The sequence below is a fragment of the Polyergus mexicanus genome, unplaced genomic scaffold, assembly GCF_030449975.1.
Source record: "Polyergus mexicanus isolate NDT 795.1 unplaced genomic scaffold, iyPolMexi1.0 SCAF_5, whole genome shotgun sequence".
NCBI lineage: Eukaryota > Metazoa > Arthropoda > Insecta > Hymenoptera > Formicidae > Polyergus > Polyergus mexicanus.
Window position 1 is genome coordinate 3,014,793 of NW_027223325.1, and position 26,292 is coordinate 3,041,084.

At 33.6% G+C, this 26,292-nt stretch overlaps 2 protein-coding genes across 5 annotated transcripts in view; both read right to left on the reverse strand.

Moving 5' to 3' along the window:
- Window positions 1-404: 404 nt before the first annotated feature.
- On the reverse strand, window positions 405-8,189 carry LOC138933203 (kynurenine/alpha-aminoadipate aminotransferase, mitochondrial). Its single transcript, XM_070295768.1, has 8 exons — window positions 8,044-8,189; window positions 7,286-7,451; window positions 5,625-5,811; window positions 3,501-3,617; window positions 2,712-3,035; window positions 1,602-1,728; window positions 845-1,053; window positions 405-642 (listed from the first exon to the last, which is right to left on the reverse strand). Exons 1-8 carry the CDS (start codon window positions 8,108-8,110, stop codon window positions 574-576), a joined length of 1,266 nt encoding a protein of 421 aa, XP_070151869.1. The 5' UTR covers window positions 8,111-8,189; the 3' UTR covers window positions 405-573.
- A 2,570-nt stretch (window positions 8,190-10,759) lies between these two features.
- Window positions 10,760-26,292, reverse strand: part of LOC138932961 (uncharacterized) — a 68,096-nt gene continuing 52,563 nt past the window's right edge. For 3 of the 4 annotated variants that reach the window (XM_070295313.1, XM_070295316.1, XM_070295314.1), the window contains 5 exons: window positions 20,116-20,323; window positions 19,473-19,638; window positions 18,948-19,223; window positions 18,225-18,631; window positions 10,760-17,836 (listed from right to left, as the gene is read on the reverse strand). In XM_070295313.1, coding sequence (XP_070151414.1) covers window positions 17,689-17,836; window positions 18,225-18,631; window positions 18,948-19,223; window positions 19,473-19,638; window positions 20,116-20,323 — 1,205 coding nt within the window. In that variant the 3' untranslated portion in view covers window positions 10,760-17,688. Of the gene's footprint in view, window positions 17,837-18,224; window positions 18,632-18,947; window positions 19,224-19,472; window positions 19,639-20,115; window positions 20,324-20,775; window positions 20,838-26,292 lie in introns of all 4 variants that reach the window. The other variant, XM_070295315.1, reaches the window with a different exon arrangement.

Sequence of the window (26,292 nt, forward strand, 5' to 3'; positions counted from 1 at the left end):
TAATTAAGTTATAATTATATTTCATCGTTTCGTAAAAATGTATATACGCGCATCTACGGTATAATGTATTAAACGTTTCTACAATAGAAATGCTGATTTGATTTTCCTCTCTTTATTTTAATGATAAAATAAATGTTATTATTAATTAAAATAAAATATTTTATTTATATATGAGTAAGATATTAAACCATGCTCAGAAAGGTTTGTTAGTAAGTTACCGATTATAACTTCTCGATGTGTAGATGGCATTCGACGTATCAAAAATGCATAAATACTTATGATCTTAATAATACAAGTATATGCGAAACTTAAAAGTGAAGATATTTGCGAGATATATTTAATGTAATTATCTTTATCTTCATTTTCTTAATCAAACATGTATTTTTTAATATTTTATTGACAGCTCTTTCGAGATACATATTTTAAGACAATTTATTTGTAAAATATTCAGAAGATAAAACAGAAATTGTAGATCAAATTATTGTAGAGAAGCTATTATTTTATTAGAGGAAATTATATAATAAAAGAAAATAACTTTCAATATAAAATACGTATGTGTGATAATAATAATTTTCACATCGAAACCTCATTATTTTTACTCGCTACTTCTTCGCGTATTATTTTGGCCATTATAGACAGTCCCTGAAGAATGATAGAAAAGATCGATGTATCAAATTTTTTTAAAAATGTGATCGATATTATTCTTATGTGTTACTTTTACTATACTTTACTTACGTATAAATATGAATATAATTCTTATATGTGCGCCTGTGTGCATATATGTATACATATACGCACGTTGTGACAGATAAAATCAGAATTAATAAATTCTTAATTTACATACCTTGTCCATATCTTCTGGCGAGGCATAACTAAAGCTAAATCTCAAATGGTGATTGGGTTTTGAAGAATTATAATTGAAGGCATTCTCAGGAACAACGACAACACCTTGGGATATGCATTTGTTCATCACCAAGTCCAGTACATTATCTACATCCGTTAGCTTTAGCCAAAGAAAGAATCCGCCTTGCGGCACGTACCACTCTGCCAAACCTAAAATATATTAACTTACATGTAAATATTATTAAACTATTTTGGTAATTCAGATTTATTATAAAGAATAAAAAATATACAAAAAGTTATTTATTACATATTACTCAACTGATTTGAAATCGAACTATCTTTAGATGAAATTATTAAAACATTTTTTAATATTGAAACGGTTCTTGCATAATTATACGATGTAAAATAAACGATTTTTTATAGCAACATAAATTTTAGGGAAAAAATAATTTACAAAATTATATCTTTTAGTTAACGTCAAATTTTTTTTTTTTTTCCAAATAGAAAGACAGAGAAAATATAAATTTAAAATAAATTATTAAAATAATAATAAGTTGATCAAGAAATTCAATTTTAACGATTGAAAAGTATAAATGATCCGATAATAAAATTATTTTCATATTAGCCAAAGTGGCTATGATTGCGAAAATATCCGATAGTTTGAAGCTAGTTTTAATATTTCAAAACGATTGATAAATATCTCCAACAAAATTATTTTTAAATTAACAATAAATTATTGGAATAAATTTTTAATATACCAGTCAAATGTTTTTCAACTATGGCTAGCATTATGTCACGTCGCCCCCGATAGAACTTTTGTATATCTTTGAAATGTTCCTCGAATTTTTGCGGTTCCCAAGCTTCGAAGAGTTTGTATAGAAGCATCTGCAGCAGATCATTATAAATCAATTTGACATATACTCAACAAAATAACTTCACCCATAAATTTATATTTTTAGAATGCTGGGAATAAAATATCGAAGCGCAAAATGCAAAGTAAGATAATCGTAATAAAGAATTTTCTTTTTGAAGATATGCTTAATTATGAATATTTATATACACGGTGTCTATAAAGTCTGTCCCCATTCCCCTATATTTTGGAAACGGCTCAAAATTATGAAAAATCGCGGAATACGTGTTCGATCATTTCGAGAGGCTACTTTTTTTAAGAGGGTTGGGGGAATTGTCTGCCCCATGGTGTATTCCAGGGGGATTCCAACTCAAAAATTTCAGATGGAATCCCGCGTATTGTAGTATATCGTTTAGGATCTAAATCTTTTTATGTGAAGGACTTAAAAAGACAAACACTTTCACACCTCGAATATTTTTTTAAGATTTTCCAAGGAAGTAACAAGAGTAACGATTTTTTGAAAATCAGCTTTTTCAAATTTTGATCCTAAATAATTCCTGAATGGGTCAACGTATCAATCAGAGTTCGGTTTGCGTCAAGAATTTTCTTTTTTTATATCCTTCAAACGTTAGTTGGAGTCCCCCTGAAGCACTCCTTTGGGGAGACAACTTCCCCAACCTCCTTAAAAGAGTAGCTCTTCGAAATGATGGAACAATATTTCACGGTTTTTCATAATTTTTAGCCGTTTCCAAAATATAAGCGGTGGGACAAACTTCATTCAGATACTCAATATACAAATTTAATATATTTATACCATATATTATATATTATACAGTTATATGTATATGTATAATATATACATATTTTTATATAATATAAATAATATTTATATAATACTTATAATATTTATATTATAAATATAAATTATATAAAAATTTATATATATAATAAATTAGCTTCGTGATAGTATTAATCAAGTAATACAGATAAATTAAAGAACAAATATTAAAAGTTTTACTTGGGACAAAGCTGACGGGTGCATGGTAGAATTATCCATATGAATAATCAGCTCTTTCACAATATCTCTATGGGCTGTGACGGCTCCAACGCGAATCCCAGCGCTCATTATCTTGCTGAACGAATCCAATCTGATTACACGACCGTCAGTGTCGAGGGAGAAAAACGACGTGGGCTGTTTATCTAAGAAGTGAACGAAGCAGTAAGGATCGTCCTCGACGATCAGAAAGTTATATTTCTGCGCCAATTCGTATACTTTTCTGCGTCGGGTCTCCGATAAGACGGTGCCTGTAGGATTCGCTCCCGTTGGATTAACGTAAAGTAACTGGAAGATTTAGTAAACCATGTATATTTCTGGTGAATAGAAATAATATTTCAATGTTGGATTTGTGATAATTTTAATTACGCATAAAAAGAATAAATAAAAGAATATTAAAAGATAAAAGAAAAAGATTAAGCACGATTATTGATTACACGTGTAACATAATTTTGACATCATTATTGGATATTTAATTATTAGCAAATCCTTATCTTTTACGGATTGCTTGAAATTTTATCAAAATGCTTTGATAAATTCTATAAGAATATTATTCAAGCAATTTTTAATTGATCTCTTTTCAGTAAAAACGTCGAAGCTTTTGAATTAAAAGTAAAAGCGAGAAGTATTTTGCGAATAAAGATTTAAAGATAAAAATTGAAGAGTAAAGATAAATAATTAGTTTCTCATTATTCTATATATAATTTTGAGAAAAGATATATCTTATTCGATATCACAAACTTTCTGACTCACTTTTGGCATCGGTCTGTCAGTCGCAAGTCTCTGCTCGCATTCTTTGGCGATCTCTTCGGGGATAATACCATCGGCATCTTGATTAATCTCTATAATATCTGGTGATAGCGGCAGTAGCTACGGGTTAAGAAAATTATTTTTAAAGAATTTTTTGAAAAATACATACATGTCTGTTATTGAAAAAAAAAAAAAAAAAAAAAAAAAAAAAAAAATCAGAAATCGGCAAAATTGATCAATAATTACATTTTTTGCGCAGTTATATCTGCGCAATGTAAAATTGCACTAGTTTGTTGAATATACATTAATGTCAATTATTTTATATAATTTAATTACTAATGAGTACCAGAGCAAGATTATTATAAATATTTTTGATAATCTTCTAAAGAAGTGGTATTGTATTGATCGCTAATTAATAATTAATTTGGAATATATTGTTTAAACAAACACATATGGCAAATTATATTTCATAATTTTATAATATAATATATTTGATAATTTATATTATATTTAAGAAAGATATCTGTAGCCACACAGGTGATAATTATAATTATATCATTAACCGACGCCCGATGCTCGTTTTCTCGAATTTATTTATTTTGCTCAGCTTTTAATGACAAAACCCTCTCAATAAGTCCCCATCTTGATATTGGTGGGAGAGCTTAGTACCTGGAAGATTTTTCCTGAAGGGAAAACCAAATACCCAAAACACGGCATTTTGATACTGACAGAATTGGATATTTCATTGACTATTGCCGGAGAATACTCAATGAAATACTCCGACAAACAGTTCGAATGATTAGAATTCGGTCGATTGCCCGATAAGAGCAAAGTGCGATCCTCATCATTTAGTTTTGTCCCGTTCTCTTGTCTTCATGTGTAGATAGACTAACACTACGGCTTCCTGTTTCATTGCACTTTAAAGACATATATGTTTCGTTTTGACGAATTAGCTATGACAACTTGTGTCTAAGCGAATTCGAATCATTCTGATATCCGAATATGCTCTGAGACAAGAGTCGAGGCTTCCATTCGCATCGATCGCATCCATTGATTCCGTTTTCTTCCGCTTTTTAACTCTCGTTTCGCGATTGTGAAATTTGGAAGTTCATTCTTACAATGTCGCATAATAAACAGTGATAAATCGTAATAAACTATATAATATTTATATATTATTTTTCATTAATTATTCATTTATATATTATTTTTCATTAATATATCGCGCGCGCATTTATTCTTGTTTATTTGATTTCTTTTTTGGATAACTTGAGTAAAAATGAGAGAAAAGAATTTTTATATATATATGATATCTTGTAAAGCATTTTTTCGGGATGTATTTATATGTGTAATTATTTTATTATTTATATCTATATTTATTATTATAGTATCGAAAAGTTGACACGTGTTATATAACTTTTAAAATATTAATTATTTTGAGCGATGCTATAATTTCAATCTTATATTCATATGTTACAGATATCAACGTAGCTTCTCCATTCCGCTATTACGTATCGGTGAGTGAAAAATTTTTGTTTTATCAAGTAAACGGCCCAGTTTCTGATACTGTCGTAGTTTCTCACACCGAAGGTACATTTATACAATATTTGTAATAAATAAAGTTTTTGTCAAATATCAAAAAGATTACAGGCAAATTAAAGAGCGCGTTTTATGATTATTGCAGAGACACATTTTTTTTTAAATCTTTCATATTTAAATTTACCGGTGAAAAGAGCGATTCGCGTTTCAGTGCCTTCCAAATGGCATACCTAGTTGGAATATACCTTAGCGGTAGCAGATATAAAATTGTCGATTTTTAGCATCATATACGTATTAAACGTCATGTTTAGCATGAACCACATTATCGATCAAATAAGATAGATAATAAGTAATAGTTTATCTTTATGTTAGTTTTTCTCTTAAATTCTTTGAATCAATAAATGCGTCATATAAAGAACGCCAAGTACATATAAGTATATGTTAATTTTTGTTTCTTAAACTTCTATTTGTTACATATAAGTTTGGATACTTTTTTTATATACTTGGCGTGTGTTTCACTTTTTGAAAGAAAAGTTTTTTTTTATTAAAAAACTTGTAACATTTTTGTGATATTATTTTAAGAGTACCAACCGCTCCGATTATTCCGCTATATGTTGGCGTTTGGAGTAAAATTGGATCATTTTCGTTGATCATCATTTCAAAGATCTTATTGCAAGCGTCCAGAGAACCGTGCGTGAATACAATATCCCAATTGTTTTGCATTGGTGTATGCCATGTTTTCTGGAATTCCTTCCATTTTTCCAATAGCGGCTTATAACTTGAGAAAATTATATATCCACAGATACGCGCGTTAGAAATGTGACCAATAAATTGAAAAATATTCTATATATGTATTTATCGATAAAGTAATAAATACTTGTTCTTTCGTTTGTTATATATATTGTGACACAACTAATATATATATATATATAAAATTTATAATTATAATATATATAGGATAGACTCAAACGTTCCGGCCATACTTTGAGATTTTATAGGAAATTTAATTCTGAACAAAAAGTTTTTTATAAACATAGGTCGAAAAAAGCTTCCTTAAAGAGAGTTAGCACTCAAAAATCTCTGAAATCACGATTATTTTATACATTTTTACGAATATCAGGGAAAGTATGCGTTTTTTAACAAAAAGTACCGAAACAAAAGTTGTAAAGAGTTAAAGTAACTTTCAAATAAGATCAAAATAATTGTAGCATGTTCCATAAGTTTCGAGATAACCATTTTTAAATGTACAAAAAAATGTTTTTTCGGCTATCTCAATGGTAGAGCTTTTTAAAAATACTCTTCATTTATGCTGTTATAGCCTTAGCTAGTTTTTAATATTTACCTTGCTTGTTATTCCACTACAAAAATTTTACTTTTCTGCATTGTTTAAACCAATCATTATAGGAGGATGAAAGGAAGAACAGAAGGTGAAAAGAAAATGAAATAAAAAGAAAATGAAATTTAATAAATTTCTTGGAAAAAACCAATAAAAACAAAAATAAAAATCTTTTTCTTTCATAAAAATTAAGTAATTCTTTTTTTTAGATTAAAATAACACTGTAATAGTAGAAAATGATTAAAAATGAAAAAAAGAGGGCTAACTTTTTAAAGAAGCATTTTTCGATCGATGTTTATGCGAAACTTTTTGTTTAGAATTAAATTTCCTATAAAATCTCAAAGTCTGGCCGGAACATTTGGGCCCACAATGTATACCATATATATACATATATATATAGAAAAAAATATTACATAAGTTCAAGAAATTTTTTATTAAACATTAATAATAAATATAAAACGTAAAAATAATAATTTTAATTTATCTAAAAATTAACTAATACATAAAAAAAAAACTGTTATTTTAGTCATAATACAATTTATTGATTCGCGAATTATATGCCAATCTCTGCATTTAAGCATATATTCCTATCTCTATTAACATTTTTCAACGTATTGCGATCTAATTGTGTATTATATTTAGTCCAAAAATTAAAATCCTACGACAAGTATAGTAATTTTTCATAAATCTATAGTAAAATTTATTCGATCATATTGTCGGTCTTTTTAGCATGTGAAAATGTTGAACAAAATATCGAGTTAAAATGTTTGAATTAATAATAGAAAACTTAATTTCTAATTTAATTTTTAATAAAAATCAGTCTTTTATTTTTTATATAAAAAGTAACTCAGAAATAACTCTATATACTTATTAATATTATATTTTTGTTATGCATAAATTCATTAATATTACTTACCCTTGTGTCCTTCCATATTGTAATGCTGCAGTCAATTCATGTTTGCTAAATCTTATTAAATTGTCGTGTTTGTATGTCAGGGAAATATCTTCGACAGGATATGTAGCGACGTTTGGCAAACCACCAGCAAAAGTTATACAGTTTGTCTTCGATAGATAGATATCGTCTAATTGGAATTTTAAAACGTGATAAGATTAAATTAATAGTCAAGGATATCCATGCATTTTATTAATTCTGTTTTGAAAAGAATAAATTGATATAAGCAGATAAAAAATATATTCTTGTGTTTATAATTTTTGTTTATTACATATTTTTTCATTCAAAATTTCGTGCGTTTTAGGATTAAAATTTGTATATTTTTGTCTTTGTAAAAATTTTTAAATGTCTGGAATCGATGATAGGAAGCATATATCGTTTCTATTATTATATTTCTATAGATTTTATTATTATGAAAAGTATATATTTTCAAAAAATCTAAAAGTGCATTAAAAAGTACAATTAAAAAGTGCATTAAATACTGCAAAAGAATTTTTTTAAGGATATTTTACTATTATATAACTCAAATAAATATATCAAGTTTCGATTTTTTAATTTTCAATGTACGAAGAAGCAATAGTATAAAAAATGTGTAAGTAAAAAATATATATGGTGTTATATAAAATTATAAAACATCAGAAATGAACACTTTTATACGTTATAAGACTTTGAATGCGTAAATAGAAACATAGAAAATGAATGCAATATATATGACAACTTACTTAATCGTCTAATTAAATTGCACTTCCGTTTATTAGTGATTTTAGAAAAGAATTTAGTATAATCCATGATGAGAGTTATATCGCGCACGGTAACTGTCACAATGGTTATTCTCTCGCCGACATCTGCCGCGGTTATGAATACGCAAATTATCACACTGACTTTATTCAATGCATGTATTATTTTTTAAAAGGTTATCATATCAGTTTGTACGATAAGACCAATTATACATACAGCCTGAGAGGCCTCATAATCTTATCTCTATTTTATAATCAATAATATGCGCTAAACGCAACAAATATGAAAATCATTTACTGCTAGATTTTGTTATAAAGTTACAAAACAAAACTCTTGGATTTTAAGCAAGCTAATTATAACGCTATCAAAACATTGTATCACAAGATTATATACGCCGCATGGCAGACATTAATAGAATTTTATATTTAATATTGCTTAATTGTCTCTCATTTGCTAGAAGATCAATCATAATCCATAAAAGAATAATTAAAAATTTACAAAATAATATCAAAATGTAAATTTGAAGAATTTATTCTGAAATAAACTCTTTTGCTATTAAAATGTGTTCGATCTCGATATCTGTGACATATCGGTATCTCTTGTGACATATATTATCTTATTTCGATTTATCTCAACAAAACAAAACTCTTGGATTTTGAGCAAGCTAATTATAACGCTATCAAGACATTGTATCACAAGATTATATACGCCGCATGGTAGACATTAATAGAATTTTATATTTAATATTGCTTAATTGTCTCTCATTTGCTAGAAGATCAATCATAATCCATAAAAGAATAATTAAAAATTTAAAAAATAATATCAAAATGTAAATTTGAAGAATTTATTCTGACATAAACTCTTTTGCTATTAAAATGTGTTGGAAAGAAAATTTTATTCCTTGCAGTGACACGATCTCGATATCTATGACATATTGTATCTTTTGTGACATATATTATCTTATCTCGATTTATCTCAACTTCTTTTTTGGGAATATAATTGGATAAAATGTTAGATGTAATATCGTCAATATATCATTACATATAAGACGTGATCATCGACATTTTGAAATATAAAAACTAGTATGTATGTAATGCGGTATTAGTGATTATAAATAAATATTAAAAATATTTTATTATTTTATACTTTAAAAATTGATCAAGTTTTAGTAAAAATTTTGCTTTTTATTCATCGCGCCATTAAACAGTATCGATGAGATGGTACTAAAGGGACAATAGAAATTTTGAAATATAGTCGTAACATTTATTCTCCAATTTATTAACATCTTGTACGTGTGTGTGTGTATGTATGTATATGTGTGTATATATACGTGTTTGTGTGGATGTAACCACGTGTATTTGTAAGCGTGTATGTCACTATTTCCATCGCCTTTGCTGTTTTCTTTTTTAACACTTCGGATAATATTTTAACTTATTATATTACGCTGCCCGATAAACGCTCTATTCGATATCGATCGATCGATCACGCGCTGATCGGCAGTCGAATTTTCGATCGATCTCGGGTAAAAAAAGAGCCATCGACGTCGAACAGAACGTTCGGCATTTTGGGTTTTATTCCGGCGACCGACAAAACGGGGCTCGTGTTAACGCATTTTATTTGTCGAACATAAATTCAACATCATGTTTATTCTATCTGTTTTTCTAATTGATTTTTGCAACTGGCTCGATCGAGTGACGTTCGATCTAATAATAATAATAGCTAATAACATTCTAACAAAAAAAATAAAAGAAGTCAAAGTTCTCCAACGCATTATTGATATAGCTTTGCAATAGAAAGTTTGACAGGAGCTGAGTTAAAATTATCTCTCACAATAGATAAAAATAAAAAAAAATAATTTGATTTAAATAAATTATGTCGACATTTGGATAGAATTTCATTAGCCATGTATGATTCTCCAATTTCTAGTTTTAGTTGTAAGACATTGGTAATTTTCACGGGATGCGCATCATAATTTTTTATGATACCCGGCAATAAAATATATATACATACATACATTCTTCTATAAATTCTACAAGTTACCGTGTGTTGTGCGGCAGTTAACACATTACGCGTCGATTGCTTTATCAACACACTTTTCTTGCGTTAAGTTTTCTTTTAGTTAGCTCTCTCTCTATCACTTTTCTATTAATATATATATATATATATATATATATATATATATATATATATATATATATATATACATATGTATATGTTTTTATTACATCCTTAAAAAATACTTTTTTGGGAAAATATATCTCGTAAATATCTTACAGTTGTATCTCTTATTGGAATAATTGTTAAATGTTTTTGAGTGAAAGTGAGAGAGTTATATTTTTAATTTTAGAATATTTGGTTGTTAAGAGATTAATATATATATATATATATATATATATATATATATATATATATTATATTTATTGAGATATATAAACGGTGTACGTTAGACACAATGCATTTAAACATTCTTTTTATAAAAATAGGCCTCCGTATATCAAAGTATATAGATGCAAACACATAAATGCACAGTAATATTGCAATTTAATTTTCTCGAAATAGAAAAATTAAATCTTATCATTATATATAATAAATTATTCTCAATTTTTTTTTTTTTTTTTTTTTTTTTTTTTGAGATCATTACTTCGACAGTAGTTTCAAATAAAAAAATTGTATATAGTATTTTCCAAATTTAAAACGTTATTACATTTTTTACATTAATCTTTTTCGATCTATTGTTGTGTAATAAAAAAATAATTGAATTAAATATATCTGTCATATAATTAAATATTTAATACTATGATTATTTTTATAATTAAGAAAACCTCGTGCTTTTAAAAAAATTATGAAAAATTATTATAAATATTATTTAAAATTAAATATATCTCTCGAGATCGAAACATAATAGACATTTATGTCTATTTTCGACATCGTCACTCGTGCCAAATTGTATCAAATACACTATCAGCCCGTCGTGTCGGTCGACGGAATATATCTCTGTACCGTTTTTGAGGCCGTTGCTGTACGCTGGTTTTCGTTATCATTTTTTTCTCGCATTTTTTCACACCCCCATCAAGCCAACGTCACGTCTTCTCGCAATTAATACGGTTCGCAATGGAACTATTTACAAAACGGAACACTTAACGACTGCGCTTAGTTTATCGCGAGCTAAATTTCCGAGTCGTCGGTTTTTGTTCCTTCTTTTTGTTCTACGATAACGCAATTAATGAGCTTATGTATCACGCGCATCCTCTCATTATTAGCCGACACGTTCGCACGGATTCTCACATCACCGAATTTCAGAATTGCGGTTTCTGAGAGACCCTTCTTGAGAGTTTTAGATTAGTGATCTAACTGAAATTTCGCGTCTCGAAAACGGAGTGCACGTCTCGAAGCCGCACGTTTGCATTTCGCTAATCATAAAGCTAACGATATTCAAAAGCGATGAATGTCGCTACGTTTCCACGATGTTTTCTCATAATTAATATAATTTTCTCGGATCTAATTAGCAAATTTAATAGAATTGATAGATCGAATATAATCTTTGACATTATTATTACAATAACGTTTTTCAGATTCACACTTAGTGATTTCGTGTTTAACTTGAGGAAAAATTTAAGTGATATTTTTGTATTCTTCGTATTTTTCGAAACATTCCACAATACAATATTACGTAATATATAATGTCGTGTAAGAAATATTAAATTGTTTTGCTTAATAATATATTTAAGTTTTTCTCATTCCTCCTTTTTATCAATTTTTTGGTCTAAATTAGCGTTACAAACATGCGTCTTGTGCACCAATGTGAGAGTAGTGAGAGCTTAAACGTAATCAGATACCAGTCGCAAAGATAGAGTTTTGTTTTTAATAATGGATAGAGAATATTTTTTGGAAGGAATGAAATAAAAAACTTGAATCGAAGCTGTCATGTGTTTCGCTAAAGAATTACAAAAGAAGACGTATCTGACTAAGTTTAAACATAATCACTTGAAGAAATCTATAAAGAAAATGAATTTTCGTGTATATTATACAAAATATATATAGACGGTAGAACAGAGAGGATATATAATATATTATTTACACACAAAAGTTGAAAGAATTGCCAAAGCTTTAATTTATATTATCCGTATTTATATACAAGGTGATTCATCCACACATCATTTACGCATATTAGTTTTTTCCCTAATGGTTTTTTCGAAAAAAGCATTTAGAAAAAAGACGGAAATAAATAGTAAAAAAATTATTTTGCGTTTTAAAAGAACACTATATCGTGACAAATCTATGTATCTATATGCAATGATTCACCCGGTATATATAAAAGATTATGTCAGTCATATTAGAAAATTATTTGAAACGTAATATTTATCCATATTCGGGGTTTTAACATTCTCCTAAATTCTCACATTATTTAGAATCAATCCAAACGCTTTTTATAAATTTATAGAAAAAAAAACGCTGATAAAATATATATATATAAAATTGACATCAATTCAATTCATTAAGCTCATCAAGAATGATATTTAAAATATAACTGAAAGCGAGTAAAGATATTAATTGAAGAAAACTTTTTGCTAACTCATGTAAATCTCTACTTTGGCACAATACATATAATAAGTGGATCCAACGAAAGAAATATCAAGAATCAATGAAGAAGTGTGACCGTTGATTGATATTACGAGATCGCAACAATAATATAATTCCTATAAGAATCTAATTTCTTATTAAATAATGTTGTCTGAATTAATCACTCAACACTTGAACAATATATTTTTAATGCTTTGAAGAGATAATTTTAATTTTTTACTTCTAATGATAAACGTCCTTGTCAATATCAATCAACGGGAAGAGAATGCGATATTCTGAAATGAGGAATCCGAATTGAGAGAAGATCGCACAGTCGTGTGTATAGAAATGCTTAGTGAGTCTAAGCGCGAGTTGTAGTAACGGCTCCTTACTCTTAAAGTATCTAATGTCGAAGAGTAGAAAAATTATATAAAAGTACGAAGGTCTACAATCGTTAATATGAGAGAGATTCCGTGCGACCGCGCCATTGCGGTTCTTAGTTTTTTTTCTCTATCTAACTTTAGAAAATATTCAGTACACGTGATGTAAAATACTGTTTTTGAACAAAGTATTATTCTTGTGCCAAAAGGATCTATTAAGATGTAGCTATTTCGCGAATAGCGAAATGATTGAGAGACGATTCTCGTTTCATTATAAATAAGTTTAAAAAGCTTCAAGCAAGGAGAATCTCGTTAGAATTTAAATGCAATGAAAGATTTGACGACGATTTTTGCATTATTATTACAATATACCTTTCGCCTATTGTAATGCGCTTTTATCCGTCACTATTTTCTATTCTCCTCTTCGCTTTTTCTGTTTCGTAAAACTATTTTAAATGTCTCGGCAATAGAGATGAAATCGAACCGAAAGAAGACACACGTGAACTTTTAGAACGATCAAATTCCTGGCGACGTCGCGCGGAAACACTCCTGAGAAGGAGTCCAATATACGAGGGAAGAGAGATGTGAAGGGAAAGAGTGAGTGGCTGATGAGAGGATAGTCAGAAGAGAGTGTATATTTTTCTAAACGACGATGGAAGAAGTGCAGCAGAAAGGCACCGAGAGAAGGTTCACATGGTTGTATGAACGTTGTAGACGCTAAAAATTAATCGACACACGAACTCCGTGTACAGTCTCTAAAAAGTCTCTCGCATAATCGCCTCCCTCTTTTTTGTTTTTTGTGTTTTTATATACATATATATACATATACACATGCATATATACGTTCTGTCCGCCTAAAGTCGCGCTAAACTACTCGTCACGCACGCACGCGTCCACGCATTCACATTCGCGCGTATATATATAATATATCCGTATGCACGTACGTATCATGTATTCATGGCTCTCTTTCTTATACTTCAACTAGACACTGTTTGATTGTTACATTTTGGCAATTCGGCAGCACTCGCGAAGTTTTCAAGCTCCTTGTCTCGCGCGACTACTGGAGCGACGTGTTGCACGCAAACGCGCTGCTGAAAACCTTGTTCCCCATTGATAAAAAATCCGATAAGAATAGGTGTTTATACTTTATACCTTGCTCGTAATCGAGGGACAATCGCGCGGAAATTAGCTTTTACTATTTCTTTTTTTTTTTTTTCAGCGGAGATTGACAATGGTTGGTTCGCCAGATTTTTGACATTCTCTCGAGATTCTCGAGAATATATATCAAATAGACGATAAAAATAAAAAAAGTTCTAATAAATAATATACCAAAAAAAAAAAAGTAAGTTAACGAGAGCCTAGCCTATAAAATAGAGCGCAAATAAATAAACCAAAATCTCCATAAAAAGTTCTTTAATTAAACACCAAATTAGAGGATTTTTTTTAAATAAAGATTTTTATTTTCTCACTCGTTCGTTTTTTTCCGTTATGTTGTATATTTCAAGTAAATGTTTTGTCTATTAATTATCATTTCGGGAATGATGGTGCACAAAACGATATTGTTCAAAGATTTTAATGATTTCGATCGGAGCTGTATTCATCAGCGTGTCAGCGTGTAGCAAAGCGCACCTTCCGCGTTAATAATTCAGTTTTATTTTTCTACAGCTGCGTTCGCGAAAACTTCGCCCCTCCCCCCTGTCACTTTCTCGCAAGCGAATTATTGGCTCTTTATACGCATATATATAACAATGATTCGATAAGGCATACGGTATCCAATTAAAGATTTCTCCCTATTTATCATGAAACTTTTATCGATCGTACATGTATCCCTAAAAGTTTAGACATTTCTCTCTCTCTCTCTCTCTCTCTCTCTCTCTCTCTCTCTCTTACTCACTCTCCGTCTCCAAGAAACTTTCTCGTAATCTCTTAGGTTCGCAAAAGGTTGACGTTTTCGGTTAATGGTCGAGAGTAACGGATAGCCGTATATAAATTACTAAAGGGAATTACACGAGTGTCTATAGAGAGTCACTCGAGTATACATTCTCTCATACTTCTTGCGGTTTGTTGAATACGTACCTTCGGGGCAAAGTTTGGAACGCAGCCAATGTAATATAAAGTCACTTCTTCAGCATAGACGACGTTAGAGTCTCTCGCTTCCCACAGTTTTTCTATCAATTGGGGGAGGGGATTTTTTTTCGCCGTCGTAAAACGCACGATCGTATATGTACACCTATCTAAAAGTAACGTTCGCGGAGCACTGCGTGCGTCGGCATCTGTTACGTTATATATTTCTCTCTTTTCATTTCATCCCCATTTTATTATAATAACTTGTCGATTTTCGTCTCTTATTCGTCTACTATACAAACTCCTGGCTAGAATAACGGTAGATAGTCCTCATGCGCTCGTTTTGCTTTTACGTAAATGTGTTTTACTGTATATTTTTTTCTGCTCTTATTTTTATTCATTTATCTCGTCATGTGCCTGGAGAGGTTTCGCCGGCAGTGATATTAGCTTCCGCGATAAAGTCTCCAGGATGTAGAGGAATATGGGCCCCCTCTGATTAAACTATTTTGGCTTCTTACCGAAAATAGACGCGCGACGTATATAAATTGCTTTTGTCAACGATAAATTTCTCTCGTTTACTATATCCCTCTTTCTTTTTCTTTTTTTCTTTTTTTTTTTTTTTGTTTTCTTTACACCGTTCTAACATCTCGATAAATTCGATTTTCTACTCCCAGCGAGCTTCTCGTCAGCTAATATCACTGAATTAACGAGTGCGAAGAATGGAAATAATTTCTTATACTTTCCCTCAGAGTAAGTTTCTTTCTAGATTTTTCCCTAGGTTGATATATTACAGGCCTGATTACGGGGTATTTTTCAAAATATCTTAGTCCCATTCCAGTCGATTGATATTCTAGCTCGGTAGAAATTTGCTAAACAAACTTTACGGTACGACCGATAAATAAAATAGAACGTCTCGCGAAAGAAATCTCGCTATGGCCGGTGATAATCGTCTTGTTTCTCCGGTTCCCCTCCATCGAGCACAGCGTTTATCTATCGTACGCAAGAGGGTTATAGACACGTACACGTACACCCAAAACCTTACAGAGCTTACAAGATTACACGAAATAGAAATACGTTTTGTTTCCACGCATTAGGGAAACGTCGGATCGAACCGGCGAATCGGCGATTTTCCTCCGGGAAAAATCGCGACGTTGAAGACCGATTCGACGGTTCGGCGTCCGAACGAGAGCGCGTGCAGCTTCCATTTCTCACGCTTCTCTTCCCCTTTGTTTCTCACTCTTTCGTTTGCTCTCTCGCGTCGTTGACAATCATATATTACACTGACAATCGAGTGTCGCGCGCGCTCATTAATTATTGTTTCCGCGAGAAGCATCACGATCAGTCCAACGAGCTTGATTATCGTCGCGCTTGTATAAAAATAATTCCCTATCTCCCCGCGGCATCGTCGATCGGTGCCCCCTCGTCGCGGTTCCTTCTCCTTAGTTTCTCGCCTTCACCCTGATCGATTGGAACACGAGTTTCTCCGCTCGTTTCTCGGATTTTTTTTTTGTGCGATATTTATTTATAGATCATCCTACGTTCCCCGAATCCCAGATTCGGTCGCTCGAGATCTTCTCGATTTCTCTCGATCGACGTCGCGGACGCCAATGGAATGTCCAAGCGAGGAAGTGCATTTGCTTGCTTTCGTTGTTAAATGAATCACGAATGTGCGCCGACGCGTGTCTCGAGGGATGCTTGTTGTACGAAGAGATGCGGCTGTGGAAATCAACGAAGCCGTCCGATTTTCTTCAAGAGGAATGAAATCGCGATAAAATACGATTCCAGATAAACCTGTGGGTCGCGATTCTTGTGGCTACGGGTTCGTATAATTAAACTTAAATGTCAGATTAAACCCGCCATTGTACGCACACATTGTTCGCCAATTTATCTTGGAAAGTAGACAGACGTCTCTAAAGCATGTCGATAGATGAAATCTTGGATAGATTTTACGAGCGTCTTCTTGCTGCGGGTTCTTGAGACGCGCGTTTCTTTGGAAGCGGCGAATAATCTGATCCGAGTTCCGACCAGTTGCCACGGAGAGTATACCATATACTATACCGTCGACGTGAAATTCGTTTCGATCCGGACCGCTTTAAGATGGGTTTGCTCCGGTTCCGTGTACGATTCTCGCCGCCGTAATATCGAAAATCTCCGATATTTCTCCGCGAGCAAAAGTGCTTCCCGTCGTTCTTCCATTCGTCTCGTCTCTATCTTATGTTCCTCTCCTCCGTTCCTTCCCCCATCGGTTAACTTTCTCGCTTCTCTTCCTCATTGCTATTTTTTTTTTACGTTTCCGATAGTATAATTGCTTGTTTTTAATTTTGCTGCGTCAAAAATTTTTGTAATAATTTAATATCGACGATCGCTGCATTATAATCGAAATTAGCTGATTAAACGATTGAATCTTCTACGGTGGATTTCACGCTTCAAATATATTTAATAATGATAAAAGAAACAAAGAGAGAGAGATTACTGGCGGTTCGATAGGACGGTTAAAGAATCGGATGAAGACTGAGGTTTACGTTTTTTGGGCAAATGATTTCCTCGGATATCGACATTCTGGATTTAGCTCCGTGTCTCGATAAAAACAGGTCGAAGGATCATGCTCACTACGAAAAACGCATCCTAAAAGAGCGTTTCTTGGGACCATATTGGCGGGATTGATGACAATGGCGCTGGTGGTGGTCTATGCTTCAGCTCGATCGGCGGTGAACACGGTGGAGATCCCACGCTACTCTGGCTGCTACTGGTCGTCGTTGAGGCTGGTTGCGCTCTATCATAAAAAGTTTAATTAATGAAGAAAATAAAGAAGGCTCTTCGACGTAAAATTACGAAAGAAAAAAAGAAGGTAATGCAATTAAAATCAGATCAAAACTACAATAAATCGAAAGAATCTCTTATAAATTATTAACGAGAATGAAAAAGGCTCATTTGACATTTAGATCGCGGAAGAAAAGTCAATAGAGTACATTTGCAGCTAAATAGAAACTAGATCGGATCGAAAAGCTCATGATTATTGATACTGACGCGAGTTCGTTATCATCATTAATTACGGTAGCAAAGTTCGATTGCTTTTAAATATACGATGATTCTGTAAAAAAAAAAAAAAAAAAAAACAATGCTTTCCCTTTCCATTCGAAAATCCACAAGTGAGAATTCACCTGGAGGTTTCGACGGCGGCACTGATGGTCAAACACTCTTGGCAGGGTTTGCTACCGGCCCGTCGTCTGGGCACGCAGCCCGCGCATCCGTCCCACTTGTCGAGGGTTCTCTTTTTCTTAGAAGGTACCCGTAGAAAACGCCGACAGCTCGGCCCTGGCGCGTCCGAGTCCGTGGAGAAGCCCGAGACCTCGTCCTCCGTGTCGATGCACTGCTCCTCGTCCTCGTTCTTGAGGAACACGGAGTCGGAGCCGAGCGACCTGGAGTCCGGATCGGGTGGGTCCACGCTGACCATCGACGCCAACGGCGCCCGTCTGCCCGACGACCCCGCCATAAGGTTGCCAACCGTACCGGCGTAGAGACCGATCTCGCTACCGCACGGCGATAAATCCGGAGTTGGCTGTATTACCTGATTATAATGGAAGTTTTTGATAAATTTCGGCTTTGTCGAAATAATTTTCTGTGACGCGAACGAATATCGTAACACTTTAACTGTGCTTATAATCGAGAAAGAAATGGCAAATTTATCATCGTTATGATAGAATAATAACGACAGCCGATTAATTTATATTGGCAAGCTCATATAAAAATAATTATAGAGTACCAAGAGAGAGGGGAGGAAAGGGGAATGAAATTTATTTTTCAATGTCCGCAATTATCGAGAACAGAATTATTAAAAAAAAGAGTTTAAATTATCTCGGAAGATTCGCGATCGTTAGGTCTACCTGAATATCGATGGGGTAATATAAGTCCCATGGCTCATCATAGGCTGCGTGACGCGGGAAGGATGGAGGTGGCGGAAGGCACGGCATTACCATGGCTGAACCCCTTCGTTCCAGATAACTACTTCCAGTGCTGCTACAGGTGACCGAGCTACATCTTCTGTAATCGACGGGGGGAGCCAACCTCGGTTGCCTGATCGGCGGTGCCAGCAGGGCGTCGTATCCACCTCCGACCGAAGCGAAGCGAGGTGCCACCACGGGTGAATGAGGCTGATTTATCTGGTTTAAATATAATTTCTATCTACTATCCGGTGTTTAAAAGGACGAATTGCTGATAAATTATAAGGATATCTCGGATTTCACATAGATATTCTAGAGAATAAAGAGAGAGAGAGAGAGAGAACGTTTTCCATTTAATAGATCGGCGATATATATCTCTTAATCATTTTGTTAAGATATTTATTTTATTCGATTCATTATATTACGCGGAGAGAATATATATTTAATACTCTATTTTATAATCTCTACCTCGACGCACAATGACCTCCGTGGACCGCGACCCGGCCTAGGTGGTAACCTGGCGATTGCCTCGAGAGCGGCGGCGAGCGCTCGTTCCTCGGCTTCGGCTTCGGCGACCGCCGCCGCCGCCGCCGCGGTTAATGCCGGGTCCTCCAGTTGTTTGCTTGCTTTACACCTGATAAATATATAAATTATATTTAAATTTCACTTCAACGCAGACAATGGAAATATCATGGACGTACTATATTTCATTTCTATAATCATTTATTTTTTTAAACAAAAATATTGAAAATTGTTACTTTTTTAGGTAACCGATCAAACTAAAGCAATACTTTACGAGTCATACTTTATATAGATAAATAAATAACAATAAATAAAATCAATAATTAAATAGAAAAAAAAAATAGGAACGTAAACAATTTTATTTGTTATTTTTAGATAAATATAATCTTATTTGATGGTATGTATAGTTATCAACATATTGAAGCTTCAAAAACTATACGGTGCAATATCAAAGTTGAAAAGTACCAATTACGAGCACATATATAAAAAAAAAAAAAAAAAATTTTTTTCGATATAATTTATTTTTGAAATCAACAATTCAATTATATTTCGCGTAAATTCAAGCAGAAATGTTGTCATTGATAATCACCTGCTTTTGTAAACTACCAGTAACACCATTAAACTGAAGAATCCGCCGAGGGTCGCGGCGATCCGTACCCCCGTCATGACGTCGTACGTTTTGTAGAATTCGATTTTGAGCTGTTCGCGCTCGCTCAGAGTCGGCGTTGCTTCTGGCAGGAACGTCGTCGGATCTGTCGTCGTCGTCCCCGTCACGTTGCTGCCGACACTCCCCATTCCTGCACATCAAACAGATTCACTTACGTTACTCACGCACGAAAGAACGTTGATATACGTATGTTCGCGGACTCGAAGTGAATGCTGATTGTCTGGAAATTGTCTTTGAGACGAATGCGCGACGTCTGTAAATTGTCTGCGAACGTTCTCGGAAAGACAAACTCTTCGATCCAAAAGCTTTCTCAAGGATCCTCCCGTAAAATGAGATGTTGCGCATCTGTAGCCGTATTTTGTGAGAACGAAACATAGAAAAAAGTGGATAGACGGCCTCGTTTTTTATCCGATTTGCTTCTCAATTTAATTGCAAACTAGGGACAATGATAAATATCGATGATGAAGGAAGACAAAGATTGATCGAAACAGGTACGAACGAAGGAGCTGAATTATTCTTGCGAATATTTTCGGGAGGGAAAGCTCTCATAAGTCATAAATCGCGAGGAGAATTTTTGTTTACCGAACTCTGTCGGCCAATGTACCCTCGCTGGGCTCGAAAATGGATTGACAGTGCTGAATTTTCTGGAACAGGACGAAGGCGCGTCGTTAAAAGGGCGAATTCACTCGGCTGGAGATTTTACATTATTCCGAAAATAAAAAGGAGGCGAGATCAAGCGCGAAGAAAATTTATGCAGAGATAAGAGCTTGAAAGAGGAAGGGTTTAAATTGGAAAGAGGAGAACATTTCACAAACAAGCATCGAGCAACAGTCGACGAAGAAGACGGGGGAGTGATATGCGGTGCTCTCGCTCCTTCTGCTTGTCCCTCTCTCTCTCTCTCTCTCTCTCTTTCTCTCGTCGAGCTGGCCGGTTCGCATTGTGTACGTGGAGACGGTTGTAGGTTCATGTATTGATTGCACCTTCGCAAGCCTACCTCCAATGGTTAGAAACAATGAAACGGCATCTGAACGAAATTATTTAGTCAAAATTTATTGTCGTTTGCACTTCTTTTTCGACAACTCGAAATGCGAGATTACCTAAGCTAACAGAAAGTATTGTTTGCCAGTGCGGGTGGAACGATTGGAAAAGATTTGAGGAAAAGATTGACGTGCTATTCTCAAGCGTAATTTGTCCCGCCGTCATTGAAACGCAACGTTTAAAAAATGATTCGTACAATTGTGGATATATAATGTTTATTTTTTAAGACAGACGGAATTTCTTTTAACAAGAACGAGTAAGTGATTGACAATTCTTTTTCATTCTCGCGATCATAGAGTCGCAGACTCGGGCAAGATCAGTTTCCAATCCAAAGAGGATGTGATTTAATGACGCAAGAGAGTATGCGATTGAGATCTCGATAACTTTAATATTTCAAATCATTTAAAGAGATTATTCGATATTTCCAATCGGCAAAACATCCGACTTTTAAGTCTGAATATTTTGCCTCGATGGAATTAACAAGCTTCTTCTTCGTTTGACAAGTAGATAGCGATTTGACGAAGGATATCGTCGCTCTTGAAATCCTCTTTCCATTGATTCAACGTCCTTAATCACTCGGGTTAGGTCGAGTTAGGTCAGACGACAACCTGTGGATGCTTCACGTTCGAGAAGGTTGTTCCATGTGCCCTCACCAGCCGTATCCCCGTAAAATTAACGGTGCGGTAAATCCCCCAAGGAGTTTCAACCTATAGAATTCTCACCACGTAACAAGAGCTATTTACTATTTGCCGCACACAAGACGACCGACAAGGAGGGTTTTACGCAGCGCGACATAAAATTACAGTCGCGACATTATTTTCATTAAAATTTCTTGTAACCAGTACATTTTCTCTCGTGTATCTCGTTATTACATCGTCTATTGGTAATTGTCGCTCGATATACCGGGACGTTCCAGCCAAAACGCTCTAGCAAGATACTTTTTATCAATGAATTTTTTTGGGATTAATTTGAAAATAATATATCTTTTGAAAAAAATACGTCAAGGAATATCACATACATTTCTTTTCCTAGTTTCCGATCTTTTGTATTAGATATTTCTGCAATTAATCCTTAAAAAAATATAAATTCACTTGAATTTTTAATTTGAAAATTAATCGTACATGTTTTTAAATGTAAAAAATTGAAAAGATTTGCGAAATAATAATCAAGTTAGCCGATATTTTCTCATCAAGAAAAAATTAATAGCACAAACTGGAATCTATAGATAAAGAAGTTAGATCATATGAGAGATGTGGAGGGTAGCATGAGAAGTAAGCACTTTATTATACGAAAATTCATCTCTTGGGAGGTTCATGCATTTTTCATTATTCCAAAATTAATTTCTTGAAGAGCTCGTGTATTTTGCACGCCGCAGGTTCGCGTGTAGCGGAATAAATTTTTCGTTCGTAATTGACTTTTTTTTTTTTTTTCATCCGGCAAATGATTACAAAATTATTTTCCCAGGCAAACGTGCGATGCTACGCGCGAGAATCAACGTGATTGGATATCACGCTTTTAGCGCGTTCATCGACGTGCATAACGAGCGATTGTCGACTTACGCGTTACCCGTTATGCGTTCTAACGATCGCGACCTGCATCGCCGAATGAAATTTTGACGGGAATTACCTGGGGTAGATTCTGCGCGCATGTGCTATTACGCGGCATTAAATTTGCGTACAATGCAGCCCGAGAGTTTGCCAGAATAGCGAAGGATATAATATGTTAGATGGTCGAGGTATATATATTGTATATATGTAATCAAACACGCTTTTGTATGTATCAGCAAGCACACCGAGATCGTTCCTTGGTTCGTCGTTCGCATCAAAGAAAGTAGGCTAATCTGCGCCTTTCGCATCTCCCCTCTCATCTTTTCGTATCTTAACGACAGTCGAAGTGATTCGAGACTGCGAACGTTTTCGAGAACCATTTCATTCGACCACGGCTTAAAATTCATTCGCTCATCGCGATTACCAGCTTGTTCCACAATGAAATCGCAGTTAAGGATGCTTGCCCGAGTTTCATTTAAAAAATTCAGGGAATGCAAAAGCGTCTCATTCGTGTGCCTGGCGAGAGAATATTCTCAGGTCTTGAATTTAATTAAATAAAATTTGGATAATTATTCTCCGGCACTGAGATGGAGAAAATTCCCAAGATTAAAAGTGTGCATAGCAACATTATATAAATTAAATTGGAAGAAAGTGAATTGTCTCTGTTTTTCTTTATCTTGATATTTTTATGCGTTTCTCCCTGTACTTGCTGATAAATTTTTCGACGCAGGATAGTTTTGAGAAGCTCTTTTATTTTTTTGAAAGATTATAACTCTCCAATCCGACATACAAAAATTTTTAAATTGCGGAAGAGCAGCCATGTCAATTTAATCTCTTACGCGCGTATTCAATCGTAGAATTGGGCATTATTTGTGCAATCGCTCTTTAGTTGGTTACTTTTGAATAAAATTTTATTCGCGAAAGAGACAGAATTTTCGCAAAGTTCTGTGTCTCGAAAGGTCTCGCTGAAAATCGCGCGCGCGCGACGAGAATGTGACTTTCTGAAATGCAAATTTGTGCTTAACTTTCGCGAGCGCGCGGGACGTCCGAGGCGTATCGACGTCCGAAAACTTGATCCAGGTGAAAAGAAAGTTGGGCGCGTAATTGGGGAGATGTGTGCGCAGATAACTTTTAAATATTCCGCGAAATTATCGTATCGACACGTCGAATATCACGGTATGAACAAGAGAGATACAGAGAGAATCGTAAAAGGGAGAATATTTTTTTCGTTCGATTTTTTCTTCTTTTTTTTTCACGAAAGGCTACGCGGGATCTTATCGACATCCAGCAAATGCCATTTTTCATCTTTGACGCCTGGCGGGTATGCGTTATCATATTTCCATGTCGGCAAACGGTCAAAAAAGGGCTGGCGCGACATTGGGTCGAAAATGGGTCGCCCGATAATTCGTCCCCTCGAAAACACCGTTACGATATGTATGGATTTGGGTTAACTTCATTTCGACAATTCTGCAGTCGTGTCGCTCGCGAATCTTCCGTTCGCAAGAGATACTCGGGAACTCGATATAAAATTCTTTACCAAACTCTCACACTACCGCCTAACATTCCGTATCTCTTATCGTTTAACGATATATTTTTTTTTCTTAAATAATTTTACAAAAGTATATATATTTTTATTAAAAAAAAAGAAGCATTGCGCGTTTCACTAAAGTATAAAAAGATAGAATTTAAAAAATGGCCTACATAATTTGCACACGTCACATATCATAATTTTTATAAATTGTATAAATTTATCTTTGGTCTCATATTTTTTTTTTTTGTATCACGCCTCGTGTCAGTCAACAATTTATCGTAATTCGCGTTCGTATCACGAAAACAAATATTTCCGTTATCAGAACGTTTTATCCAAAGTTTTAAATCATCATGTGTCAACGCGCGTTTTAAGAGCGATTTATATATTTAGCAATATGTAATTTGGATATCTATGAATTAAATGTACGATGCAATAAAAAATAATAGAGACAGTTTTTAAATCAAAATGAAAAATAATTAAAATCTTTCTTTATTATATAAAAAATTAGGCATTCTAAAGACATATCATTGTTAAGTTAAGAAGAGAATACGTGCACTGCATTTCACGCTATTAGGAACTTAATGTGAGACACTCTATTGATATAGAAACAATTAAAAAATATTATTGCCAAATTTTTTCTGTGTATTACTAAGAAATATCCTAGCTTACTCTATCACTTTGACAAAATCTGATTGCCTAATTTACCGATATATATATCGGACCACGTTTACATACCCGAACATTCTGCCAATGTAAGAGTTAAAACGTTAAAATATTGGGTAGAGAAAGAGAAAAAGAGAGAAAAAGAGAGAGAGAGAGAGAGAGAGAGAGAGAGGGGGAAGGAAACGCGCGTGCTGGGGCCGATAATTCGATCTCAGGAAAGCGTCTCCCAAGAGCGTCGCGGATTTGGGTCACTGGTTTAAGGCCTGTTGAATGCCAGACCGTTCTACTGATTTCGCCGCTGCCTTGCGGATTATAATCTTATTGATAATCTTTGCCAAACCGTGTGCCTCTCTCGACGACGTATACAGGACCATTGGAATACCGGGATTCGTATTGTGTGAGTGAGAGCGAAACGGAGAGATCCGTAGCAGATCAAATCGACGAACGGATTTGCCTTGTTCCGCAATTTTCTCCTCGTCTCGCGGAAACGCCGCGGAATCCAGCTTGAAGGATTTATAAATACTTTGAAAACTTAAAGATACTCTCTCTATCTGGGTCTTTTTGCGCGAATTTCCCCATATCAACGATCACGTTCGCGTTATTTCTAAGCCTTTAAAATCGAATCTTGTGGTATTAAGATTTAAGATGATGGTATTCCGCTTGTGGATATTTCTCTTGATACACGAATTCGTTAATTCTTTCGGTACCATATGAAAATGTGATGCAAAATCAGCCTGAGGTTTTAATAGATTCGATATTTCGCTCTTATCTATTCTCTATTATGATATATTAAAATAGATCTTCGCATGCTTGTGAAGGATCGATTCGCGTCTAAAAGAATAATTCCAATTAGCTGGATGTCGTGATCCATCAAAAACAAAGAATTATTCATCAAATTTGTAGGATATTCCGTTAATTGTGTCTCATTCAGAGGGATTATTGTCATATGCAAAACTTGATTATTTTATTATTGCTACGAAGATTAATTTGCACGTAACATTGTTAACTTGAACAATGCGTGACGCTGTTAAAAATTCTGATAATGATACATTATTATAACTGAATATATTTTTATAATAACGATAACATATTAGAAATGTGTTTACAAATATAATTTAAATTTGAGATTTTAAGGAAGGCATATTTTAAATAAAAAATTGTCAATTTAACGAAATATAAAAATATAATATAAATATAATACAAAAACACTTGTTTTCTAAAATTTTCTTAGAATTAAAATTAAATACGCTCACGTGACGGAAGGAGAGGAATATAGAGGAAAAATCGAGATAAAGGAGGCAAAATTGAACCGAAAGGGAC

Bases quoted from the DNA above. Each gene is read 5' to 3' on its own strand.
- LOC138933203 (XM_070295768.1), bottom strand. From the start codon at position 8,110: ATGGATTATACTAAATTCTTTTCTAAAATCACTAATAAACGGAAGTGC. The intron at 3,036-3,500 runs GTGAGTCAGAAA...TAAATCTTCCAG, and splicing joins CTGACAGACCGATGCCAAAA to TTACTTTACGTTAATCCAAC. The intron at 1,054-1,601 runs GTATATTAAAAA...AATATATTTTAG, and splicing joins AGTTGAAAAACATTTGACTG to GTTTGGCAGAGTGGTACGTG.